Genomic DNA, 20,523 nt, shown 5'->3' with positions numbered 1-20,523 from the left:
TGTGTGTGTGTGTGTGTGAAGGACGGGAGGCAGATTTCATTTCAACTGCAATTTATTTGTATGAAGCTTTTTGCAATAAACAGTTACAAAGCAGATTAAAAAAAAAATTAAAAAAAACAGTGCTAAAGAAAAGGATGTGCTGCTTCTGCTCTTCCAGGCCGTTTCCTCACCGACTGATGCAGATCATGCTCTGTAACATTGAGACAAATCAAGCATTGCAGCATTATAGTTTTCATTGAGATTCTGAGTCAAAGTACACAATGAACCAACTTTATAAAGGTGCTGAAAATCAATCCAACCCTCAGAGAAAATAACTTTCAAAACTAATCAAAAACTGCCATTTGTTTAATTTATACCCCACTACTCTTATTGTTAATAGAACAATAAATACACATCAATAATAAGAAAAGTTTTTTACTCACTTTTTGCAGGAGTACGTCACTTCCAGGTACTTATGGACGTTTTTACACGGATCAAAGAACACTTTATTTGAAGCTATAACATGACAAGTCTTCTTTCCGTTGCACCTTACAAAGAAAAATAAAATCTTATTGCACTTTAATTTTTTGTAAATTTTCCATTGTTTGATTTTTAAGTGACTCTAGTCTAAATAGATGATGTTTCGGCTGTACCTGGAACTTATACGGGCAGTCTGAGAAGAGTAACAGTGTGTTGTAGTTGCTAATTTATGAGGGCAGGTTGCAAGATCCCGCCGTCCATAATTGGCATGATGAACAGAAATAACCCCCTTCTCTGAAACAGAAAAACTGACGTTGATGATAATTTCACAAGTGATAGCTAACTATCATGCAAAATATGCTTTACAAAAAAAAACAGTTTCAGTCTTTGTATTTCAAAGTTTCACATTTCATTAAATGTTTTACTTGCTGTTTTTTGTAATTATTTGTGAAACTTACTAGCTATTTCCAAGTGAAAATGATAACTAAGTTTTATGTAGTGTGCTGTTACATTCACACACACAGTTTGGTTATTAATGAGAGACGGCACACTGCCACTGCTGCTCCCAAAGATCAATTTATTAAAAAAAAATAAAAAAAAACTATGCTTTGCTTATTTTAATAAATAACCTTTGGGAAACACAGTGGCAGTGTGCTGATTCTTGTTTACTTATAGTGAAGTGCTTCATTTGATCGAGCACCTAAAGTTTTTGGATGTGTGCATATATTTTTGGTATATTTTGAACATTGCTGACATTAAATAACATCGCATCTACATTCCCACTCATGTTAACTCTCATTAGAGAGTAAGTAGATTGTCTGCATAAATATATACATATATAATTTGTTTTTTTTTTTGTTTTTTTTGACGAGAGTGACAACCACATTCACAGCTTGACCCCTAAGGATTAAACATTTGTATAAAGAAAATTTAAAACACATATATAAAAAAAAAAACTTTGAGATGATTCTTACCACAGGCAATGTGACTCTTGCTACCTTCACATGTTATGCGCTGCTCTAGAATTATTTTGGTGGAAAATAGGAACAAGGGTCAGTAATAGCAAAAGGATTTACCAAATTAGGAAATTATGTGCATCAATCCATAGACTTACTAAGTGGGCGACACTCATAAGACACTTGCAGGTATTTATACGTCCCAACACAAGGATCATTGAAAACTGAGTTCACTGCAGAAACAGAGCAGCTTTTTTTTCCATTACACCTGATTCATGAACAGAGAATCACAAGTACTTAGAAATGAAGATACAAAAGTATTACGGTTGTTCCCACTCTTGTAAAGTAAATAAATCTGCTATCAATTAATTAATTACCGAGTGGTCATCGTTTGGAGGGATGATCTTTGGAAGCATTTAACATTTAAGAGCTGCCCAGATGGTCTTCCAGCAGAGCATGTTTTGCCATCAGTCCGTCCATAGTTGGCACCAAGGATATGTATGAATCCAGAGCCTTACACACATAAGAAGACCATGAGAATCATTGTAAAGTTTAAAAACACAGTATGTGAAAAATTACTCACGACAACTGAGGGATGCAGATTTTCCTTCACAGGTCACTGATTTTTTTGCAATGCCACTTCCAGAGAGGAAACATGCTGTTTAGGTGAGAAGAAATAGCAAAGTAAAATTACTCGTAATAAATCATGACATTTTGTCCCTTACTGAAAACTGGGGCTTCTTTGTACATTAACGGGACATCTTACCATGTTGACACAGCAACAGCAGCACTGTAAAATCAAACAGAGACAAATTGAAAAAACTAGACAGAAGAAAAAAAAAAACACTAACAAATTGAATTAAAGAAAAAAAACAATACATACAAGTGACTCCGCTTAGCTTTTGCACCAGCATGGTAGATTGGTAGATTGGTGTGAACAAAAAGAAAATCTGGTCTTCTAAGTTACATTCATGTGCAGATGGTATTTATAACAAACTCAGCGGATCTATCACCATCTGTTGACAACTGATAACAAAAGAGGAAATTACAGTGACACTTCATAATCTTGATTTAAATGTTATCATAAAAGGGTTCCCACTTCTCTTGAAAGTACTTGAAAGTGCCTGAAGCTGGTGTTCAGAAAAGAGTGGTAACCAGTCATATGGTTTTACGATATTATGGGAAAAAAACTTAACCCATCAACTGCATTACAAACACCACACAGTAAACATCCAGGTTGAATTATAGTCACTTGATAAACAGCAAATTCTCACATGAGCTTACATAATATATGGTTGTGAAAGGCATGTTTTCCTGAGTCGTGTCATCTTTTGGTGTATGTTAAATATGATAGCCTATGCCATGTATGTGTAGGCCTATGAGAAGTGTAAAGTTTGGCTGGCATCTTCCTCTGAAAGCTGGCTGAGATCATGCACATTCATACTTTGACCACAGATGTTTCTTCTTCTAGCGGTTTGTTTCAGACAAAGTAACTTCTAGCATTTCTTAATCTGAATTTTATATCCAAGCGATCACACTTTAACTGTATAAACTGTGCTCCTATTTTGCAGTATTTATTTTTTTTATTTTTCTTTATGTGTAGAACATAAACATAAACACACAAATATGTATCGTTGGTGGTTTTTGCATCTACATCCACACTTACAAGATGTGTGAATATCATTGCATTAGATATTAAACCAAGTGGGATTTTAAGAAATAGGCTATGGCACTTTATAAGCAAAACAATTCACAAAAAATGGCTTTGTTAGATTTTAAATTATTTATAAAACTATTCATATATATTTTTCAGAATTTTTTTATTTTTCAGGACATGCATACTTGTGAGGACTTTATACATCCACTAAAATCACCTTGACACCAGATCAAAGTCCCTTTAAGACTATATCAAAAGTCTTTTGACCAGATCATGTATTTGGATTTATATGTTGTTATTTAATACAATAACTTTCAATCATTTGAAGTGTGACTTAACCCATTTAATCCCATATTTTTCTCAGACATGAAAATATCCAAATTATGTGTTATTAGTAACCCCTGGAAATAATCATTTATTTATTTATTTATTTATTTTAATGGAAAAGTGTGTTTTATGGCTGGTCACAATTGTGACCGGTGGGATAATGTATACTGAAATTAAATTATTTCTGTAGTCATCAAAATTCTTATATATCTCAGCCCAGTTATTAATCCATTTTAAACTGTTTCATCACATTCTGTGGTTATTATTATACATTAAAAAAGCGTATACAACATTGAATAGGTATATTAAGATAAAAAAAAAAAATAGTTATCCCACTGGTCACTATTGTTGCCATCAACATGTTTACTCATTCTGTGTCCACACTCAACAAAACTGAATAATTGTGAATTCATATATTAATACTAGACTCCTTATAGATAATGTGTACCAAAATTCTTTGTCATATAGTTATGTTAACATACATTACTAGCCTTTTGTTTTGGAGTTAGGTTAAGAAAGATGTGCAGTTGTGTGGTTTGTTCCCGACCCTGTCGATCAAAAGCAGATTCGGGTCTAAAAACACTTATGAAATGCCCCTAACTGCACTGAAACTGCATTTTTAACCTTCAATCTTTTGAGTGCCATTGAAGTCCACAAACATGGAGAAAAATCCTGGAATGTTTTCCTCAAAAACCTCAATTTCTTTGTGACTGAAAAAAGATCTTAGATGACATGCGGGTGAGTAAATTATCAGGAAATTTTTATTCTGGAAGTGGAGTAATCCTTTAAATTCTAGATGAATACTTACATATGATCCAGCTTAGCTTTTGCACCAACATGTTGAATGTGTGAACAGAAGTAAAACTCTAGAATTCTCTTAAGAAGAAGACACATGTGCACATTGTATTTATAATACAGACAGATCCATTATCATCTGTGAATAACAAATATTTTGTTGATTATTAACTTGGTTGATTGTACACTGCAAATGTCTTTAAGACCCAACTGAGACTGAGACAATTTCCAGAAAAGTTGTTCCTGTTGTGGGATTGTATGATTTTACACATTCACACTCCCAGAGCTTTCCAGACAAAGTATAAGCTTCTATCAGTGTTTTATATACTTCTGTACATATAATACTTATTTTCCTATAAAACATATAACTGGCCATCTATTTCATATAGTTCTAATCAATAATATATTTAATTATATATTTGTTTCAACCCATTAAATGCTACTGTAATAAGCTGTGCCATGTTATATGATTGTTCAAATGACATCAGTGTGTGAAAGAGGGGAGGCAGATTTCATTTCAACTGCAATTTTTTTTTTTTTTTTTTTTTTTTTGCAAAAAACAGTTTCAAAGCAGCTTTAAAGAAAACAGAAACAGAAATAGCGTGCTAAAGAAAATGATGTGCTGCGTCTGCTCTTTCCTCACCGACTGATGCAGATCATGCTCTGTAACATTGAGACAGAAATCAAATATTGCAACATTATAGATTTTATTGAGATTCCTAGACAAAGTATGCAATGAACCAACTTTATTAAAATTTTGAAAATCAATCCAACCCTTGGAAAAAATCATTTTTAAAATGTATCAAAACTATTGTGTGAGTGTGTGTGTGTGTTTAATATAATTCCTACTACGCTAATTAGTAAATCAATAATAAGAATAAATGTTTTTACTCACAAACCCACACGCAGGTGAACAGCATAGTCTCATGTGCTGACATGATATATGGTTGTGCAAGGCAGTTGTGTCATCTTCTGGTGAATGTTAAAATATGATATATCATGTGTATGTGAAGTTTTAAGATTGGCAGGCATCTAAATTTTGAAAGCTGGGTGAGATCTTACCACAGATGTTTCTTCATGTAGCGGTTTGTTTCAGACAAAGTTACTTCTAGTTTTAGCATTTGTCAGTCTGAATTTTATATCTAAGCGATCACACATAAACTGTACAAACTGTATTCCTATTTTGCAATTTTATTTTATTTTAGGCCCTATTTATTATAGGCATGTTACCTCACTAGTTCATTTTCTGTCTCTGTTCCTGACACACTATTTATGGGGCATCGTTTTCTTTACTATACTTCCTATACCAATGTTTTAGTAAAATCAAAAACAAAACAAAAATAATCAATAATTGATCACTTTTACATGGATTTGAAGTGAAATGCATTGTTCGCTTGATTGAACCGCAATGCTTTTTTACACAGCTTCTGCATACATCTGAATTTCATTTGATCCACATCATCAGCATTCGTTTGTACCTGGATACCATGGCAATGACGACACGAGGTGCAGGTAATTTATCCATAACTGGGCTAAACTTTATCGTTTGCTTAAAAATTATATATATATATATATATATATATATATATATATATATATATATATATATATATATATATATATATATATATATATATATATATATATTATTTGTTATATCAATTTTCTAGTTCCACAGGTCGCGTTCGGTAGCTGCCAGAAACGTCTGATGTTTCCAACGCATTTTGCGCCTGATCGCATGGGCAATTAAATGCTCGCGCTCTGCGACTCCAAGGAGCTAGGACCCGGATGTTACGACAACCACGCGGTGAGTATGCAGGAAGTCACAGCAGTAACTAACTTATAAATTATGGAAAGTGTTATTCCTTTCACCTAACTTAGCAGTTCCCAGGTGGGCACTCTTACATATGAACTCCAGCACAGACCTTGTTTAATTAAATTATTATTATTATTATTATTATTATTATTGTTGTTGTTGTTATTATTATTATTATTATTATTATTATTATTTTATGCATTGCCTGTTTTTATAGACCGGCACCCCTTCACCACAGAAATACCAGCAGGACTGGACTTGGTCTAAAGTGTGTCCTCCTAGTACCACTGCAAGAATTAGACATTCAAATACAGATTCCAGCCCTGGGTATGATTATTTTCAACATCTGACTATACGTGTATTTGGTAATAAATGTGTGTTCTGGTAATGAAAAGCAACTACTCTAGTAGTTCTCAAACTTTTTGGCTGCAGGGCCCGCATTAACAATAATCGAAGACTGGGCCCCTTGTCTTTTGCAGTTGTTTGTGTAACTGAATAAAGATTAGGGCTAAGGATTTTGAAGAATATTTTACTCTCATTTTCAACCTGATAAAATATTTTAGAGCTTGGAAAATGTATATTGATTATAAAAATGTCTATAAAGTTTTTATGTTTTATTCATTTGCATTCCCTGACCCCTTGGTTGAGTACCACTCATCTACAATTAATTTTCCCACATTATTTTTCTAATTATATACTGAGTTGAGGCAAAGCACAAATAAAGCAATAAAGAGAAATATGGGGTCAAAAAAGCTTTTTTGTAATTGTTTTGCATTAAAAATCATATTACCAGAATAACAATCTAAGTGAAAGCTGAACTGAAAAAACAGCATGAATTTCAGAATCTCTAGGTATTTGGATTGTCTGTCTTGAAAACACAAGTTTGTGTAAAGCCTGATGGTTTCACTTGCCAGCATGATTTGAGAACTCAAACTTCTAATTCCAGATTTTAAATTAAATGAATCCCAGATTTTTAACGTATATCCCTTTTTTTAGTCCAGGGGCATATGTTCATGATATCGTCCAAAGCAAGAAGGTGTCGTGGCCTATGAAATTCGGCTCTCCAGATTGGTCAAAAGTGCCATCGCTGGCGAGAAAAGCACTGCATACAGAGGTACAGATATATCTTACATTCTTCTACAAATTATAATTTAAACAAACAAACAAAAAGTATATGCACAGCAACCTGTTTGTTGAGTGTGATGGTTTTTTCCTTGGGTTTTGTGTCCATGCAGCTCTGCCATCACAGAGAGTTTCGGAAGCAGAAGAACAGGGTGGCATATCTAAGCTTGTTTTACTGATGACACTAAAATGCTACCAAAAAAAAAAAATATAAGGTTTAATTTTCAACTTAAAAATAAGCAATGATAAACATTTATTACCATCACTCAAAATGAGTAACAAATAACACACAAATAAAAAAAAGAATGTCATGTTTCTGATGTGTTGTTTAGAACTGTAAAAACTAAATGATATCTCAAGGGAAGGCTTATCAAAACAAACTACCAAAAAACAACTGTAAGCTCTGTTACACTTTAGAGAAGTTGCCTGCTTGAATTCCATCTAATATTTTTCAGAAGTACAGAACAGTCTGTCATTCTACATGAATCAAACATCAGTAACATGATGGACCACTGTGCGTTTCCAAATTGCAATTGTTGAAGACTCTGGTTCCTTGTATGTTAGCTGTAACTTCAAGGGGCACAATGTGTTTAGCACGTGCTAAGAAGTCTTCATCCATCCTAATCAGCTGATGTAGAAGTAGCCGAGTCAATATATAAATTTTAATTTTTTCCTTCTCCCTTTGGGCTTCTTGACTGGCCGAAGATATGGGTTGTCAGTCATGTTTTCCTCATTGGCCTTCCCTGTGGGCACAACACCACCAGGCGGCAGCACTACATTCTCCTTATCTGCACTTTGGTCATCCTAGAAAAAAAAAAGAAGAAAAAAATACCCTTTAATTATGATTATTGTTAAAATAATAATCATAAGAAGTAATTATATTAAATAGGTAATTATTAAAAGAAAATAATTAAAACAAAATACAAAATGTAGTTATTACTACATATACAAAATGTAGTTATTACACACACACACACACACACACACACACACACACACACAATAATGTGTGTGTTTTCTTTTTTTTTTCTAGGATGACCAAGCTAGCAGACTGAAGGTAACAGAAATGAAAGGAGATATTTACGCTTCCGGAGTTTAAAGATCCGCTCCCCATCACTACAGAGTCTGCCATATTTTAACTCTAGTGGTTTTTCCTCTGGTGTTTAGCACAATAAACTTATTGTGCATTCTGCGTTGCCCTAATAACTGTATTGGGTGATTTGGTGAAAATGTAAATGAAAATTCAAGCACTTTTCAATGACTTTAAAGTATTTCACACTATTTTCAGAACTAACAAAAAAAAAAAAAATTAAATAAAAAAAATCTAAAATTAATCCAATTTAAATGTTTCTTTTAATGGGATGACCATGACCAAAATATCCATTGTGATAAATAAATGCTTATTTAATAAAATATCAAATTACCACAGTAGATGGCAGCAGAGGAGCACTTGTTGGCTTATTAGTCATTCATTTCTCACTTATTATGCATTATGACATTTGATATTGTTCTGACAAGTTTCAAATATTGGAAGAACTATCTGCATTCTCATACATGCCTCTTAAATTGCCTGTGATTTAGGCCTACCCTTAACCAAAAGAAGTATACTCAAAGACTATTGAATATCCTTAAAGAGATTTTGGTATACTTCAAGTTTATTTATATTTTAAGTATACTTAAGCAAAGTTCAAGTATATTTTTAAGTATACTTTATGAAGTAAGTAAACAAATATCAGCGTACTAGTAGCATACATGTTAGTGCTCTTCAATACTCCTCGAGACTAAATTGGCCCACTTTCTAGTATATAAAAGTACACTTTTAAGTATACTTTATGTATAACAGTATTAAATTTTGAGTACACAACTATTTTACCTCTATGTTTTTAGTTTGTACTGCAACTATAGTAAAAGTGAACTTAAAGGTGTACTGTTAGTTTACTAATTAAAGTGCCCCTATTATGGATTTTTGAAAAATTACCTTTCATGCAGTGTGTAACACAGCTCTAAGTGAATGAAAACATCCTGCAAAGTTATAAATCTGAAAGTGCATAGTGTATTAAGTTATTGTCTCTCAAAAGAAATATTCAGACAAGTGAAGTCAATTAGAAACACGCACTTCCTGGGGGTCTAGCTTACTGGGCAGACTCATATTGAGCTTGATGACGTAGATGTGACATGAGAAACCTGTCTGACAATTGTAAGTCTTCTAATATCTGTGCCAAGAGAAATCTGAATCACCCACCGAATCTTCTTCTCCTCCTGTCCATACGGTAATTTCTCTACTGTGCGACAGAGAGTCGCAGGTTATGACGCAATCGTTAACCATATTTATAAAAACTGCTTCTACGGGGCCATAACGTAAGATACAAGGTAATGGAGCCTTTTATAGATTTTCGTGTTTCTTTAGAAATAATTAATGGACAAATGGAGTCTTTAAACACCTCAGATGTAAAGTTATTCGCTGTCAAAGTGACGCCAAAATGAATGGGAGTCAATGGAATGCTAACAGCAGGTGGGGGTCCGCTAATCAATGGCAGCGTCCAGGGAAGCTTCAATAAAATATGAAACCCTGCCCCCCTGCACTGTGCTCACAAAAGCTGCTTTATCAGCAAAGACTATAGAATACCCAAGAGTGTCACTCCTATAGTTTTGAATGGGGAAAATGCAATGCTCAATATAGCCGCTCAATCAAGCCCCGCCTTCTGAATGAAAGAGCCAATTGCTAATCTGTAAAGTCAGGGCATCACTGCAGCTGCCATTAGAAGTTCTGGTTGCTATAAAAACAGTCAGCGTTCTGAGACGTGCTTTTAGGACTGGGCATGCACACTGGCTGATCTAGTCTGAAAAATAAGCTTTTTATAACGCTATTTGAGCAAAAGTAACAACATTTATGATACAGTTGTTGTCAGATTTCTTCGGTGATTTCAAATATGAAATTTAATCTTAAGCTTAGTGAACAGTATTGGAGAATTTGATGTTTCCCCATTCAAAGAGATAGGAGCTGCACTGGCATGGCCACGGCTTTTCAAAGATGGCCACTGAGTGACATAACTTGACCAATCGGACCAATCACCGCAGATTAGCATCACGCAAAGGAGGGGTTTGGAAAAATTTATCATTGAGCAAATCGTCTGGGAATCGTTGAGCAAGTACGGTAAAAATAAATGCATGTTATAAGACAATGAAAGTGGTGTTTTTTTTTGGGGGGGGGGGGGGGGGGGGAACTTGCATGCATGTCAACCTGTTGTCGGGGACTCCCAAAACCAAAATATGAACCTTTCATAACCCATAATAGGGGCACTTTAAATAAGTGTAGCATTTTTAGCACGCTTTGAAGTATGTCTCAGTAAACTACTAATTCAGTAGATTATTACTGCAAGTATACTCGTAAGTTTTCTTTAAGTGAACTTTATATCATACTTTAAGTATATTACTATGTCCCTATTTATAAATTTGTAGATATTTTGTTATATAAAAATCTGAACATAAAAAAAACATTTTTAAAAACAAAAGGGAATCTGCTTGTATAAAGTAACATTTTATTCTAGCTTTGTGCGTTCTTTTTTATAAACACTTGAATGTGGGTAAGTTTAATAAAATAAGTAAATAAATAACATTTTAAACAAAAAACTGAAAAAAAAGACTATAAACTGGATTTAGAATAATAATCAAAACGTAGATGGTGTCGATCAACACCCCAATATTATCTCTTCATGGGGCAACATTTTATTCCATAACGTTACACAGATTTGACGCTGTTTTATGTCTGATCATCACGTGTGGGTGGACTGGAAGCAGAAGATGTGTAATAGCGCCACCTAACGTATAACAATGAAAACATTCTCGGAGCACAAGTATAGCTCATAAAAGTACATAAAGCACATTTCTGAGAAGTACATAAAAAGTACACTAAAAGTAGCCTATACTTTCCTATTTTTAGTTTAAAAGAAGTATAGCATGAATAAAAGTCTTTTTCGTAAGGGTACCCTAGTGGGAAAAAAAAAGTATACCAAGTATACTTCAAGTGTGTTAATTATTAGTTAACTTGAAGTGTGCTATTTTGAAACAACTATTTTTGTACTAAGTGTATTTTTGTAATTAAATTATACTAAAGTATAACTTTAAGTATATTTAGTGTACTTTTTGTGCTAAATTGGAAGAACTTCAAGTATACTTAGTACACTTTAAGTATATACCTATTTACATTCTTAATTAATAATATTAAAGTGTACTTTTTTGTATTACGAATACATTACAAATGAATTATGAGTGTCTTTGAAACACACAAGCAGTAAGCTAAATGTATTTATTATTATTTATTTTATTTTTTTACTAAAAATATGCTAATTTTTCCCCAATGCTGAATCCACTTTTCAAGGTCATTACAATAAATACATAACTTCGATGACAGACAGAGACAAATTATTAACAATTCAAACAGTGTTTATTTAAACCTCAAATGGTTTTAGCAATGCAAAACATAAAATGCACCATGTTCTTAAATAAAAATAGCGCTGAAAGAAACAACCATAAAAAAAAAACATTTTGTAACAGCAGCAACATGAAGAATGCAGAAGAGCTGAAGGCCACTATCAGAGCAACCTGGGCTCTCATAACACCTGAGCAGTGCCACAGACTGATCGACTCCATGCCACACCGCATTGCTGCAGTAATTCAGGCAAAATGAGCCCCAACTAAATATTGAGTGCTATACATGCTCATACTTTTCATTTTTATACTTTTTAGTTGGCCAAGATTTCTAAAAATCCTTTCTTTGTATTGGTCTTAAGTTATATTCTAATTTTCTGAGATACTGAATTTGGGATTTTCCTTAGTTGTCAGTCATAATCATGAAAATTAAAAGAAATAAACATTTGAAATATATCAGTCTGTGTGTAATGAATGAATATAATATACAAGTTTCACTTTTTGAATGGAATTAGTGAAATAAATCAACTTTTTGATGATATTCTAATTATATGACCAGCACCTGTACATGTCCAAAAAATATTGCAATTTTATAAAGAATTGGCCGCTCACACATCAGATGTACTTGAAACTAGTGTTTTAATTATACATAATTTAATAAATATATGCATTTAGCAGACACTTTTATCCAAAGCATCTTACAGTATATTCAGGCTCTAAATTTTTTTACCAGTATGTGTGTTCCCTGGGATGTGAACCCATGGCCTCAATGCTCTACCACTGAGCCACAGAAACACTCTACTGGTAAGACGGTTTATCACAGTTTGAACATGCACGGTTATCATACCACAAACATTTGCATGTCTACGGTTAAAAAAAAAAAAAAATGAACGAAAAAAAAACTCATCCCCGCATATGCAACTTATTTCCGCTCGGCTTACACACACGTGCAGCGGAGAAAATAACAAAGACAGAGATTATATCTCATCTCCATCCCCGCCGGAAAACAAGTTAATATCTGCAGTATGGGAATACTTCGGATATAAACAAAAACGAACGCTTGTACTTGAGGACGGATCCAAATTGCATAAAAATGTGGATGCACAGTGGCTGCAAAAGCAGGCAATACATCCAACATCTTCGCTCATATTTGCAGACACCATCCCTCCACGCAGATGAAGGTGTGTTGCACTAATAACAAGTTATAAATTAAGGCCGTATGATTCCCGTGATGCAGAGGGAATCCCGGTGCAGTGGTGAACATGGAATTTACAGTGTGAGGATGTCACATAAAACACACAATCTGATGGATGGATAAGTCAAAGGTAAATATGATACGTGTCTGTGAATATTTATGCGCAAAGAGACAGCTATATAAATAATCTGCTTGTTTCTGCATGTCTCTGAGTGGCGCCGTTTTATCTACTACATACTGAAGTAGTGAGATTTGTTCACTCAAATAACTTGTTCTTTTAGGAGTCATTGTTACTGATAAGAATTATTGTTTAATATATACCATGATAACCGTAAAACCGGGATATTTTCTGAGATGATTATCATACCATGAAAATCCTAATACCATTACAACCCTAGTGGAAACTCCACGAAAACAGCATTTGTTAACAAAGTAAAAGAGGTAAGGTCAGAGGGCATGTTCATACAACTTTTTTTTTACTACATCAGATTGTAATAGACTGAACATCATGATTAGCAGTGAGGAATTGTATCAGTACGTCACATCAATATTGCTTCCAGTGTATTAGTCAAACAAAGTATACAACAGAAGTGAGTACACCCATAGCATCACTGTGAATCACATGATACAACACTATTCAAGTTGAAAAGTATAGTATTTATAGTACAGGTCAGGCTAAATTGTAATGTAGACATGCATTTTCTGTAAAGCTGCTTTTAGAAGTAAGTGTACTCTAAATGAGGGCATAAAGTCAAGTGATAAATTATTACAAAGCTTTATTAAATGAACTATGGCTTATGAGTTGTTTTCCTTGTGTGGCCTGAAATGTCAAAAAAAAATTGGGGGGGGGGCATTTAGTCTTCCCAATATAGGTTAAACCAATGCACACACACACACACTTGCCAAATGACCTAAATGATGACCCTTATTAGGGGTTTGTGATGTTGATGAAATTTCTGGGGAAATTTTGGGAGGATTTTTGATCAATAATGATAATAAATATTTTGCTGAGTATGTTTTTGTGCTTGTATAGGCTTATGTTATACCTTTATAATAGGGGAATGTCTTTATAGGCTAATCAATGAAATACCATCCTGTAACGCCGCACCAGCAGAGAGAGTACTGACTGTGTACCGCTCCCTCTGCTTCTACATTCATTTCCTGTTTGAACAGTATTTAACAGGAGTCTTTGCGTTTGCTCATTGCGAAGTATTGCCAGTTTACCTGCCTAACCAAGCCTTATCCATTATTATTCAGCCTGCCTGTTCTGTGTATGACCTGAAGGTTAGGTTTACCACACCCCCCATCCTTTAACATCCTGTCCCCAATCTTCCATTTGTGGTGGAGTTGGATGCTTCAGACTGTGGAATCGGGGCCGTGCTCTCCCAACACCATAGCCAACCTGGTAAACTGTATCCCTGTGCCTTCTTCTCAAGAAAGTTAACTGCAGCGGAAAGAAACTATGATGTTGGGAATAAAGAACTTTTGTCCATGAAAGCAGCCATTGAGCAGTGGAGACACTGGCTAGAGGGAGCAGTCCACCCTTTTCAGGTAATCACTGACCACAAAAATCTAGAATATATCAAAAGTGCTAAACGACTAAACCCACGCCAAGCTTGCTGGTCCCTTCTCTTCACCCGATTCCAGTTTACGGTGACATATCGCCCTGGCAGTAAGAATAGTAAGGCAGATGCTCTCTCCAGGCAGTATGATCTTCCCCTAGAAAACCTCACACCAGAATGCATACTCCCCTCGTCTGTTTTCATCGCCCCTATCACCTGGGACATAATGGAGGAAATACAAAAGGAACAACTCCAAGAACCAGCACCTGTCAATTGCCCACCAGATAAACAATATGTTCCACAAAATATACGATGCAGAGTAATGCAGTGGGTCCACAATTCGGTTAGCTCTGGCCATCCAGGAATATCCCGCACACTTCGCTTACTGCAAAATTCATTCTGGTTGTCCTCAATGCTTAAGGATGTCACAACCTATGTCAAAGCCTGTCAAGTCTGTGCCCAATCTAAGACCCCCAAGGGGTTACCTTCTGGGCTCCTCCAACCACTGCCCATTCCACAACGTCCCTGGTCCCATCTCTCTATTGACTTCGTCACAGACCTGCCTTTGTCCAACGGCTTCACTGCTGTTCTGGTTATCATTGACCGTTTCTCAAAATCCTGTCGTTTGGTCCCCTTAAAAGGACTTCCCACAGCCATGGAGACTGCACAAACACTGTTTCATCACGTCTTTCGAATTTATGGTATATCAGATGATATCGTCAGTGACAGAGGAACCGAGTTTACATCCCAAGTTTGGAAAGCTTTCTGCAAGCATCTTGACATCAATGTCAGCCTCACATCAGGATACCACCCCCAGGCAAATGGACAAGTCGAACAATTAAACCAAGAGCTAGGCAGATATCTTCAATCATATTGCAGCCGAGAACAGCACCAATGGTCTGAATTCCTTCCATGGGCTGAAATACGCACAAAATTAATTGACTCACTCATCCACAGGTCTGACTCCCTTCCAGTGCGTCCTTGGATATCAACCCCCTTTGTTTCCGTGGTCTGGCGAACCCTCATTGGTCCCTGCTGTGGACGATTGGATCCGGCATAGTGAGAGGGTGTGGGACAGTGCACACATACGTCTTCAGCGAGCTGTGAGAGTGCAGGAACTCCAGGCCAACAAGCGACATCATCCACATCCTCCCTACCAACCAGGACAGCGGGTCTGGCTCTCTACAAGGGACCTCAAATTGTGGCTACCAAACAGGAAGCTCAGCCCCAGGTGAGAAAACTGCTGACTACTCTTGTCTAACTCAGGTTCGGATTCATTGAACGGCTACAGGGTGTCCGGTCAGAACATTAGGTCTCACACCAGGAATGTACTTCAGGGTGATTTATTGTGCAAAGATGTGTGTGTGGTTCTGTAAATATAAAACGGTATACAAATATGAATAAATGAATAAATACACATTAACAGACCTTTATAGCAGTACTTGAATACTCATAAGTAACATCATTGTAAATTATCTAAATATAATATAGATACGAATACGACTCAAAGTTCTATTAAATGATCGCACTAATGCACTGTGCGTCTAGCTCACGTGTCTAAATCATCAGGAGAACAAGCCCGAACATGTTCCCAGAGATGCATTTCAAGTCTACGCATTATAGCCTAATATGCAATATAACATTAAATATTCTATCAAACAAAAAAACACAGGAGAATTAAAACATTTTGTCTACAAGAAAATGTGCAAATATAATAAACAATGTAAGCATTTAGGCGGAATGCCGTGGTAGCGGTCATTAATCTCTCTCGTGAACTTATCACACAATGAATTATGTAAATGTACTTACGATTAGTTGCACGCACACATATATCCACACAATCCTTAAACGGGCCACTTCTAACTAATTTAACTATGAAATATTGACTATAAACACATCTACACATCCAGCCTCTATACTGTCTTAGTTCTCACTCCGCGGAAAGTTTTGGAACAGTCCAAATCACGAACACAGGCGGGAGGGTTCGGAAGAGTTCACTTTCAAGGGGTGGCCTTTCTTACAGCCGCCCCCAAATTCACAAGGTGAATTTGAACAAGAAAGGCCTTACTAAGTACTGGAATGTCATTCAGTCACAGGAGGTAGGCAGATGATCTTGGTCACTGGCCTTAGGTAAGTTCTGTCTTTCACTTTGATCTCAGCTGATCTGACTCTGTTATCCTTCCCAGGGAAAACTTGAACAATCCTTCCTACAGGCCGAAGTGCACGAGGTAGCTGTGGATCCACAATCATAACAGTTTCACCTATCCGTAGGTTGTCCGTTTCTGACATCCATTTCTGTCTGGTTTGAAGGCTGGGTAGGTAGTTACAGATGAATTGCCTCCAAAAGTGATCAGCTAGCAGCTGACTATGCCTCCATCTCCGTCGACTCAGAAGCTCAGAATCCTGGTATGTCACTTGGGGAAGTGAGGCGTCCCGCCGCCCCATCAGCAGGATGTTGGGTGTAACTGGGTCAGGGTCAGCAATGTCTGAAGATGTGTAACCAAGAGGTTTGGCATTGAGGATCCCCTCAATTTCAATGAGAACAGTCCGCAATACTTCTTCAGTGACCGTCTGTGCTCCGAGTGTCACTTGCAGGGCTGTTTTCAAGGACCGAATTTCCCGCTCCCAGCATCCACCAAAATGTGGGGCATTAGGTGGATTGAATGTAAACTTAATTTGCTGGCTTTCCAGTTGAGCTTGGAGCTCAGGTTGAAGAGCAGTGTAGGCATCCCAAAGTTCCCTTTCACCACCTTTGAAATTTGTTCCCTGATCTGACAGGATTTCAAAGGGTTTCCCTCGACGAGCAATGAAGCGACGAAGGGCCATCAGGAATGAGTCACTGTCCATACTTGTGAGGAGATCAATATGCACTGCACGGGTGGTCATACACTTGAAGATGATCCCCCAACGCTTCTCATTTCGCCGTCCAAACTTTATGAGATAGGGACCAAAGCAATCTATACCTGTTGAATAGAAAACTGGCTGGTGAATTCTTAACCTGGCAGGTGGGAGGTCTGCCATCCTGGGGGGATGCGGTTTAGCCCGCCATTTTTGGCATTCAGCGCATTGGCGTTGGTGATGTTTGACTGTTGCTCGTCCTCTTAATACCCAGTATTTCCTCCTGAGCTCCGCAAACACCCTCTCTGGTCCAGGGTGATGCAAACAGTCATCATAGTCTTTGATAATTAGTTTGGTGAGCGGGTGATGTGGGTCAAGGACAATGGGGTGAATAGTATCCTCATCTAGTTGACTGATTTTTCGGAGGCGACCGCCAACCCGAATGAGATTGGTTCTGATATCTAGTTCTGGGGCTAGGCAAAGCAGTCAACTATTGCTTGGTAGAGGTTTACCAGATTTCAAGTGCAATATCTCATCTGGGAATGATTCTGCCTGGATCTGTCGGAGGGCTTTGAGTTCAGCTTCTATATAGTCTTCTGCAGTTGCAATGGAGGGAGAGCTTTCTGCTGATGGTTTTATAAGAGCTTTTAAGTAGTCTGTGAATGTGCAATATTGATGAGGATCTGGCAGTGACAGAGCAGAAGTTAACAGTCCACAGAAAGTTGACCTTTTCAGCTCACCGTCTTGACTTACGTGAGCTAATGGTGGCATCTCTGGCCAGCTGTCTGGTCTTTGTCTGAGGAATGCTGGGCCTTGGTTCCATCTGCTGTCTTTGTTGAGATCAGAGGGAGACTTTCCTCTTGTAATTGCATCTGCTGGGTTGTCGGATGACTGTACGTAACGCCAGGTGACAGATTCAGTCAAGTCCTGTACTTCTGCCACTCTGGTCCCCACAAACACCTTAAAGTGACAGGAATCTGATAAAAGCCAAATTAGCACTGTGGTGGAATCAGAAAAAGCTCAAAAAGTTGCTCTGCTGTTTCTTGGGAGCAAAAAACCGTTCCTTGCTGCAGTAATGCTTCTCTGAGGCAACTGATTGCATATTCTGCAGATCTTCCAATTGACTCTCCCAGTGTTTCCAAGAGTGTAATAGGTCCTCTGGCAGCCTTGGGTCATCCCACTCCCTTTGTTTGTCCCACAACCTCTGCACTATCACCTTGGCTCGAGTGGTGAAGGGTACAATATAGCCAAGGGGATCATACTGGCTGGCAAGGATCTGGTAGATACTTCGCATTGTGGGCACTTCACTGTCTGGTTTGCGTCGTTTGTAAGAGAGGGTATCTGATTGGCAATTCCAGTGCAGGCCAAGTGTTGATTCCTGAGCTTCTTGGTGGCCTTCGCTGAGCCAGAGGATGCTACTCTGAGACTGAATGTCAGCTGGCAGATGGCTGATAACTGATGGGTCATTGCTAGCCCACTGTCGTAACTCAAAGCCACCAGATGCTAGAAGGCTACAGAGTTTGTCTACAAGATTCTTGGCAATGTCACGAGAAGCGAAGCTCTGGAGGCAATTGTCCACATAGAATGATTTTTTCCACTGAAACTTGTGTGTCCTCTCCAGGCTGGCTGTGATCAAGAACGTGCTTCTGTAAAGCAAACGAGGCACAACACGGACTGCAAGTGGTCCCGAAAGGCAGTACCTGCCATTCATAGACATCTGGGATTCTGTCTCTTTGCATGTCTCTCCAGATGTATCTCAGAAGAGGTTTATCTTGTGGCAAGAGGCGTACCTGATGGAACATGCCGCGGATGTCACTACTGATGGCAACAGAGTGCTCCCGGAAACGCAGAAGGACTGCCAGGAGAGATGGACCAAGTGTTGGACCAGGTAACAGTAGCTCATTCAGGTTGTGCCCTTGATATGAGAATGAACAGTTAAAGACCACCCTGTTCTTCCCATTATGCTGCACCATGTGGTGTGGGATGTACCAGGCTTCCTTTGTTCTCTCCACTTGCTCCTGACTAAGCTTGACAACATACCCAGCTTGCACTAGCTTGGCCAGCTCCCCTTGGTATGCTGCAGCTAGAACAGGGTCCCTTTCCAGCCGTTTCTCGATTCCTCTCAACTGTGGCAGGACAGCTTCCTTTGGTGCACAGAGGCGAGGCATGTTCTTGACACGGAGCAGAGGCATAGCGTATCGCTGGATACCATTAACATCCACTCTCACCGTGTTTTCTTGCAGAAGCTGAATGGACTCTTTGTCTTGGCGTGACCTGGTCATCACCTTTTCACTCTGGTAGGGTAGAACATCCATTTGCCATAGTCTCTCCACATTTGCATAAAAGTCATTGACAGGCTGCAGCGTGGTGAAGAAGCATTGATCAGGGGAAAGATGACTGCTCAATTCTTCAGTTGGACCCTGCAGTGTCCATCCCAGACGTGTTCTTACTGCTGCTGGCCCACCAGGGGGCCCCAGTCGGACTGGTTCTCTGGGTGTGAGGAGGTGGGGGCAATCAGAGCCAATGAGAAGAACAGGATGTACCTTATCCAGCTGTTGTAGAGGTAACCCTGCAAGATGCTTAAATTTCTGTTGCAGGACAATAACTGGGTGTGTATGTTCTGCCAGACCGAGTGCTTTGGCTGTGAAGGCATTACGGATCTTGTAAGCTTTGCTGGGGTTAACAGTTTGGGACACAGTAAAAGTCACTGCCGCCCCGTGTATGACCTGGGTATCCTGTCTCACTGTACGAAGTACAAGGTCCTCTGGCTCCCCCACAAGTCTTAATTTCTGCACTGCATCATGCAGAATGATGGTCCACTCTGATCCATCATCTAATATGGCGTAAGCCTCCATTGCCACGTTGCCATTCTTGAGCAGAACCTTAGTCACTTTGAGCAGTACTTTACTTCCGGAGGTTGGTCGGTCAACATATAAAACTGCACTGGAAGGAGCTGCACTTGGCTGAGATGGCTTGACCTGGTCATTGACATCATGTAGTACCATAAGGTGCTTCTTGTTGCAGGTTGGGCAGAAAGTCTTTAGTGTGCAGTTAGCTGCTTGATGTCCACGACCACAACGCCAGCATCGGTTCTTTGTCAATATCCAGTCTATCTTCAGGTCTTTGGTAAGAAGCTTGAAGTTGTCACAGCCATTCAGATAGTGTTTATTATTGTCACAGTATGGAGAATAAGCTCTCACCTTCTCTTCTCTGACTGAAGCTGGTTTAGACGTGGCTGACGACATTGATGTGGAATGTGACTTGTCGGTACCAAGTAGAATGGTGGTTGGTCTGCGAAGCTGCTTAGACTCTCTTCTCACCTCTCTGCCACGCACTGAATATTCCTGCCTTGTATAACAAGCGTACTG

The 20,523-nt window shown here is 38.0% G+C and overlaps 2 protein-coding genes and 1 pseudogene across 2 annotated transcripts; 1 reads left to right on the top strand and 2 right to left on the bottom strand.

Moving 5' to 3' along the window:
* The window catches only part of LOC109060484, a 29,417-nt pseudogene extending 22,010 nt beyond the window's left edge, over positions 1–7,407 (top strand).
* Positions 35–2,450, bottom strand: LOC109053007 (L-rhamnose-binding lectin CSL2-like). The gene is made up of 9 exons (XM_042751506.1): positions 2,299–2,450; positions 2,182–2,205; positions 1,999–2,073; positions 1,793–1,928; positions 1,574–1,683; positions 1,434–1,478; positions 633–753; positions 423–527; positions 35–190 (listed from the first exon to the last, which is right to left on the bottom strand). Exons 1-9 carry the CDS (start codon positions 2,327–2,329, stop codon positions 184–186), a joined length of 654 nt encoding a protein of 217 aa, XP_042607440.1. The 5' UTR covers positions 2,330–2,450; the 3' UTR covers positions 35–183.
* A 4,761-nt stretch (positions 7,408–12,168) lies between the features above and the next one.
* LOC109111620 lies at positions 12,169–18,163 on the bottom strand. The gene is made up of 2 exons (XM_042751501.1): positions 16,127–18,163; positions 12,169–15,687 (listed from the first exon to the last, which is right to left on the bottom strand). The coding sequence occupies exon 1, from the start codon at positions 17,336–17,338 to the stop codon at positions 16,400–16,402; it is 939 nt and encodes a 312-aa protein (XP_042607435.1). The 5' UTR covers positions 17,339–18,163; the 3' UTR covers positions 12,169–15,687; positions 16,127–16,399.
* Between the last annotated feature and the right edge of the window lie 2,360 nt (positions 18,164–20,523).

This window comes from Cyprinus carpio, chromosome B23, assembly GCF_018340385.1.
Source record: "Cyprinus carpio isolate SPL01 chromosome B23, ASM1834038v1, whole genome shotgun sequence".
Lineage (NCBI taxonomy): Eukaryota > Metazoa > Chordata > Actinopteri > Cypriniformes > Cyprinidae > Cyprinus > Cyprinus carpio.
Note: the sequence above shows the minus strand (reverse complement) of the source record. Positions and strands in the feature narration are given on the sequence as shown.

What these genes read in the sequence shown, in the direction of transcription:
- LOC109053007 (XM_042751506.1), bottom strand. Translation starts at nt 2,329, where the DNA reads ATGCTGGTGCAAAAGCTAAGCGGAGTCACTT. An exon ending in CTCCAAACGATGACCACTCG is followed by an intron (nt 1,684 to 1,792) that starts GTAATTAATTAA and finishes TTCATGAATCAG; the next exon opens with GTGTAATGGAAAAAAAAGCT. An exon ending in TTATGAGTGTCGCCCACTTA is followed by an intron (nt 1,479 to 1,573) that starts GTAAGTCTATGG and finishes AAATAATTCTAG; the next exon opens with AGCAGCGCATAACATGTGAA.
- LOC109111620 (XM_042751501.1), bottom strand. Translation starts at nt 17,338, where the DNA reads ATGGCAGACCTCCCACCTGCCAGGTTAAGAATTCACCAGCCAGTTTTC.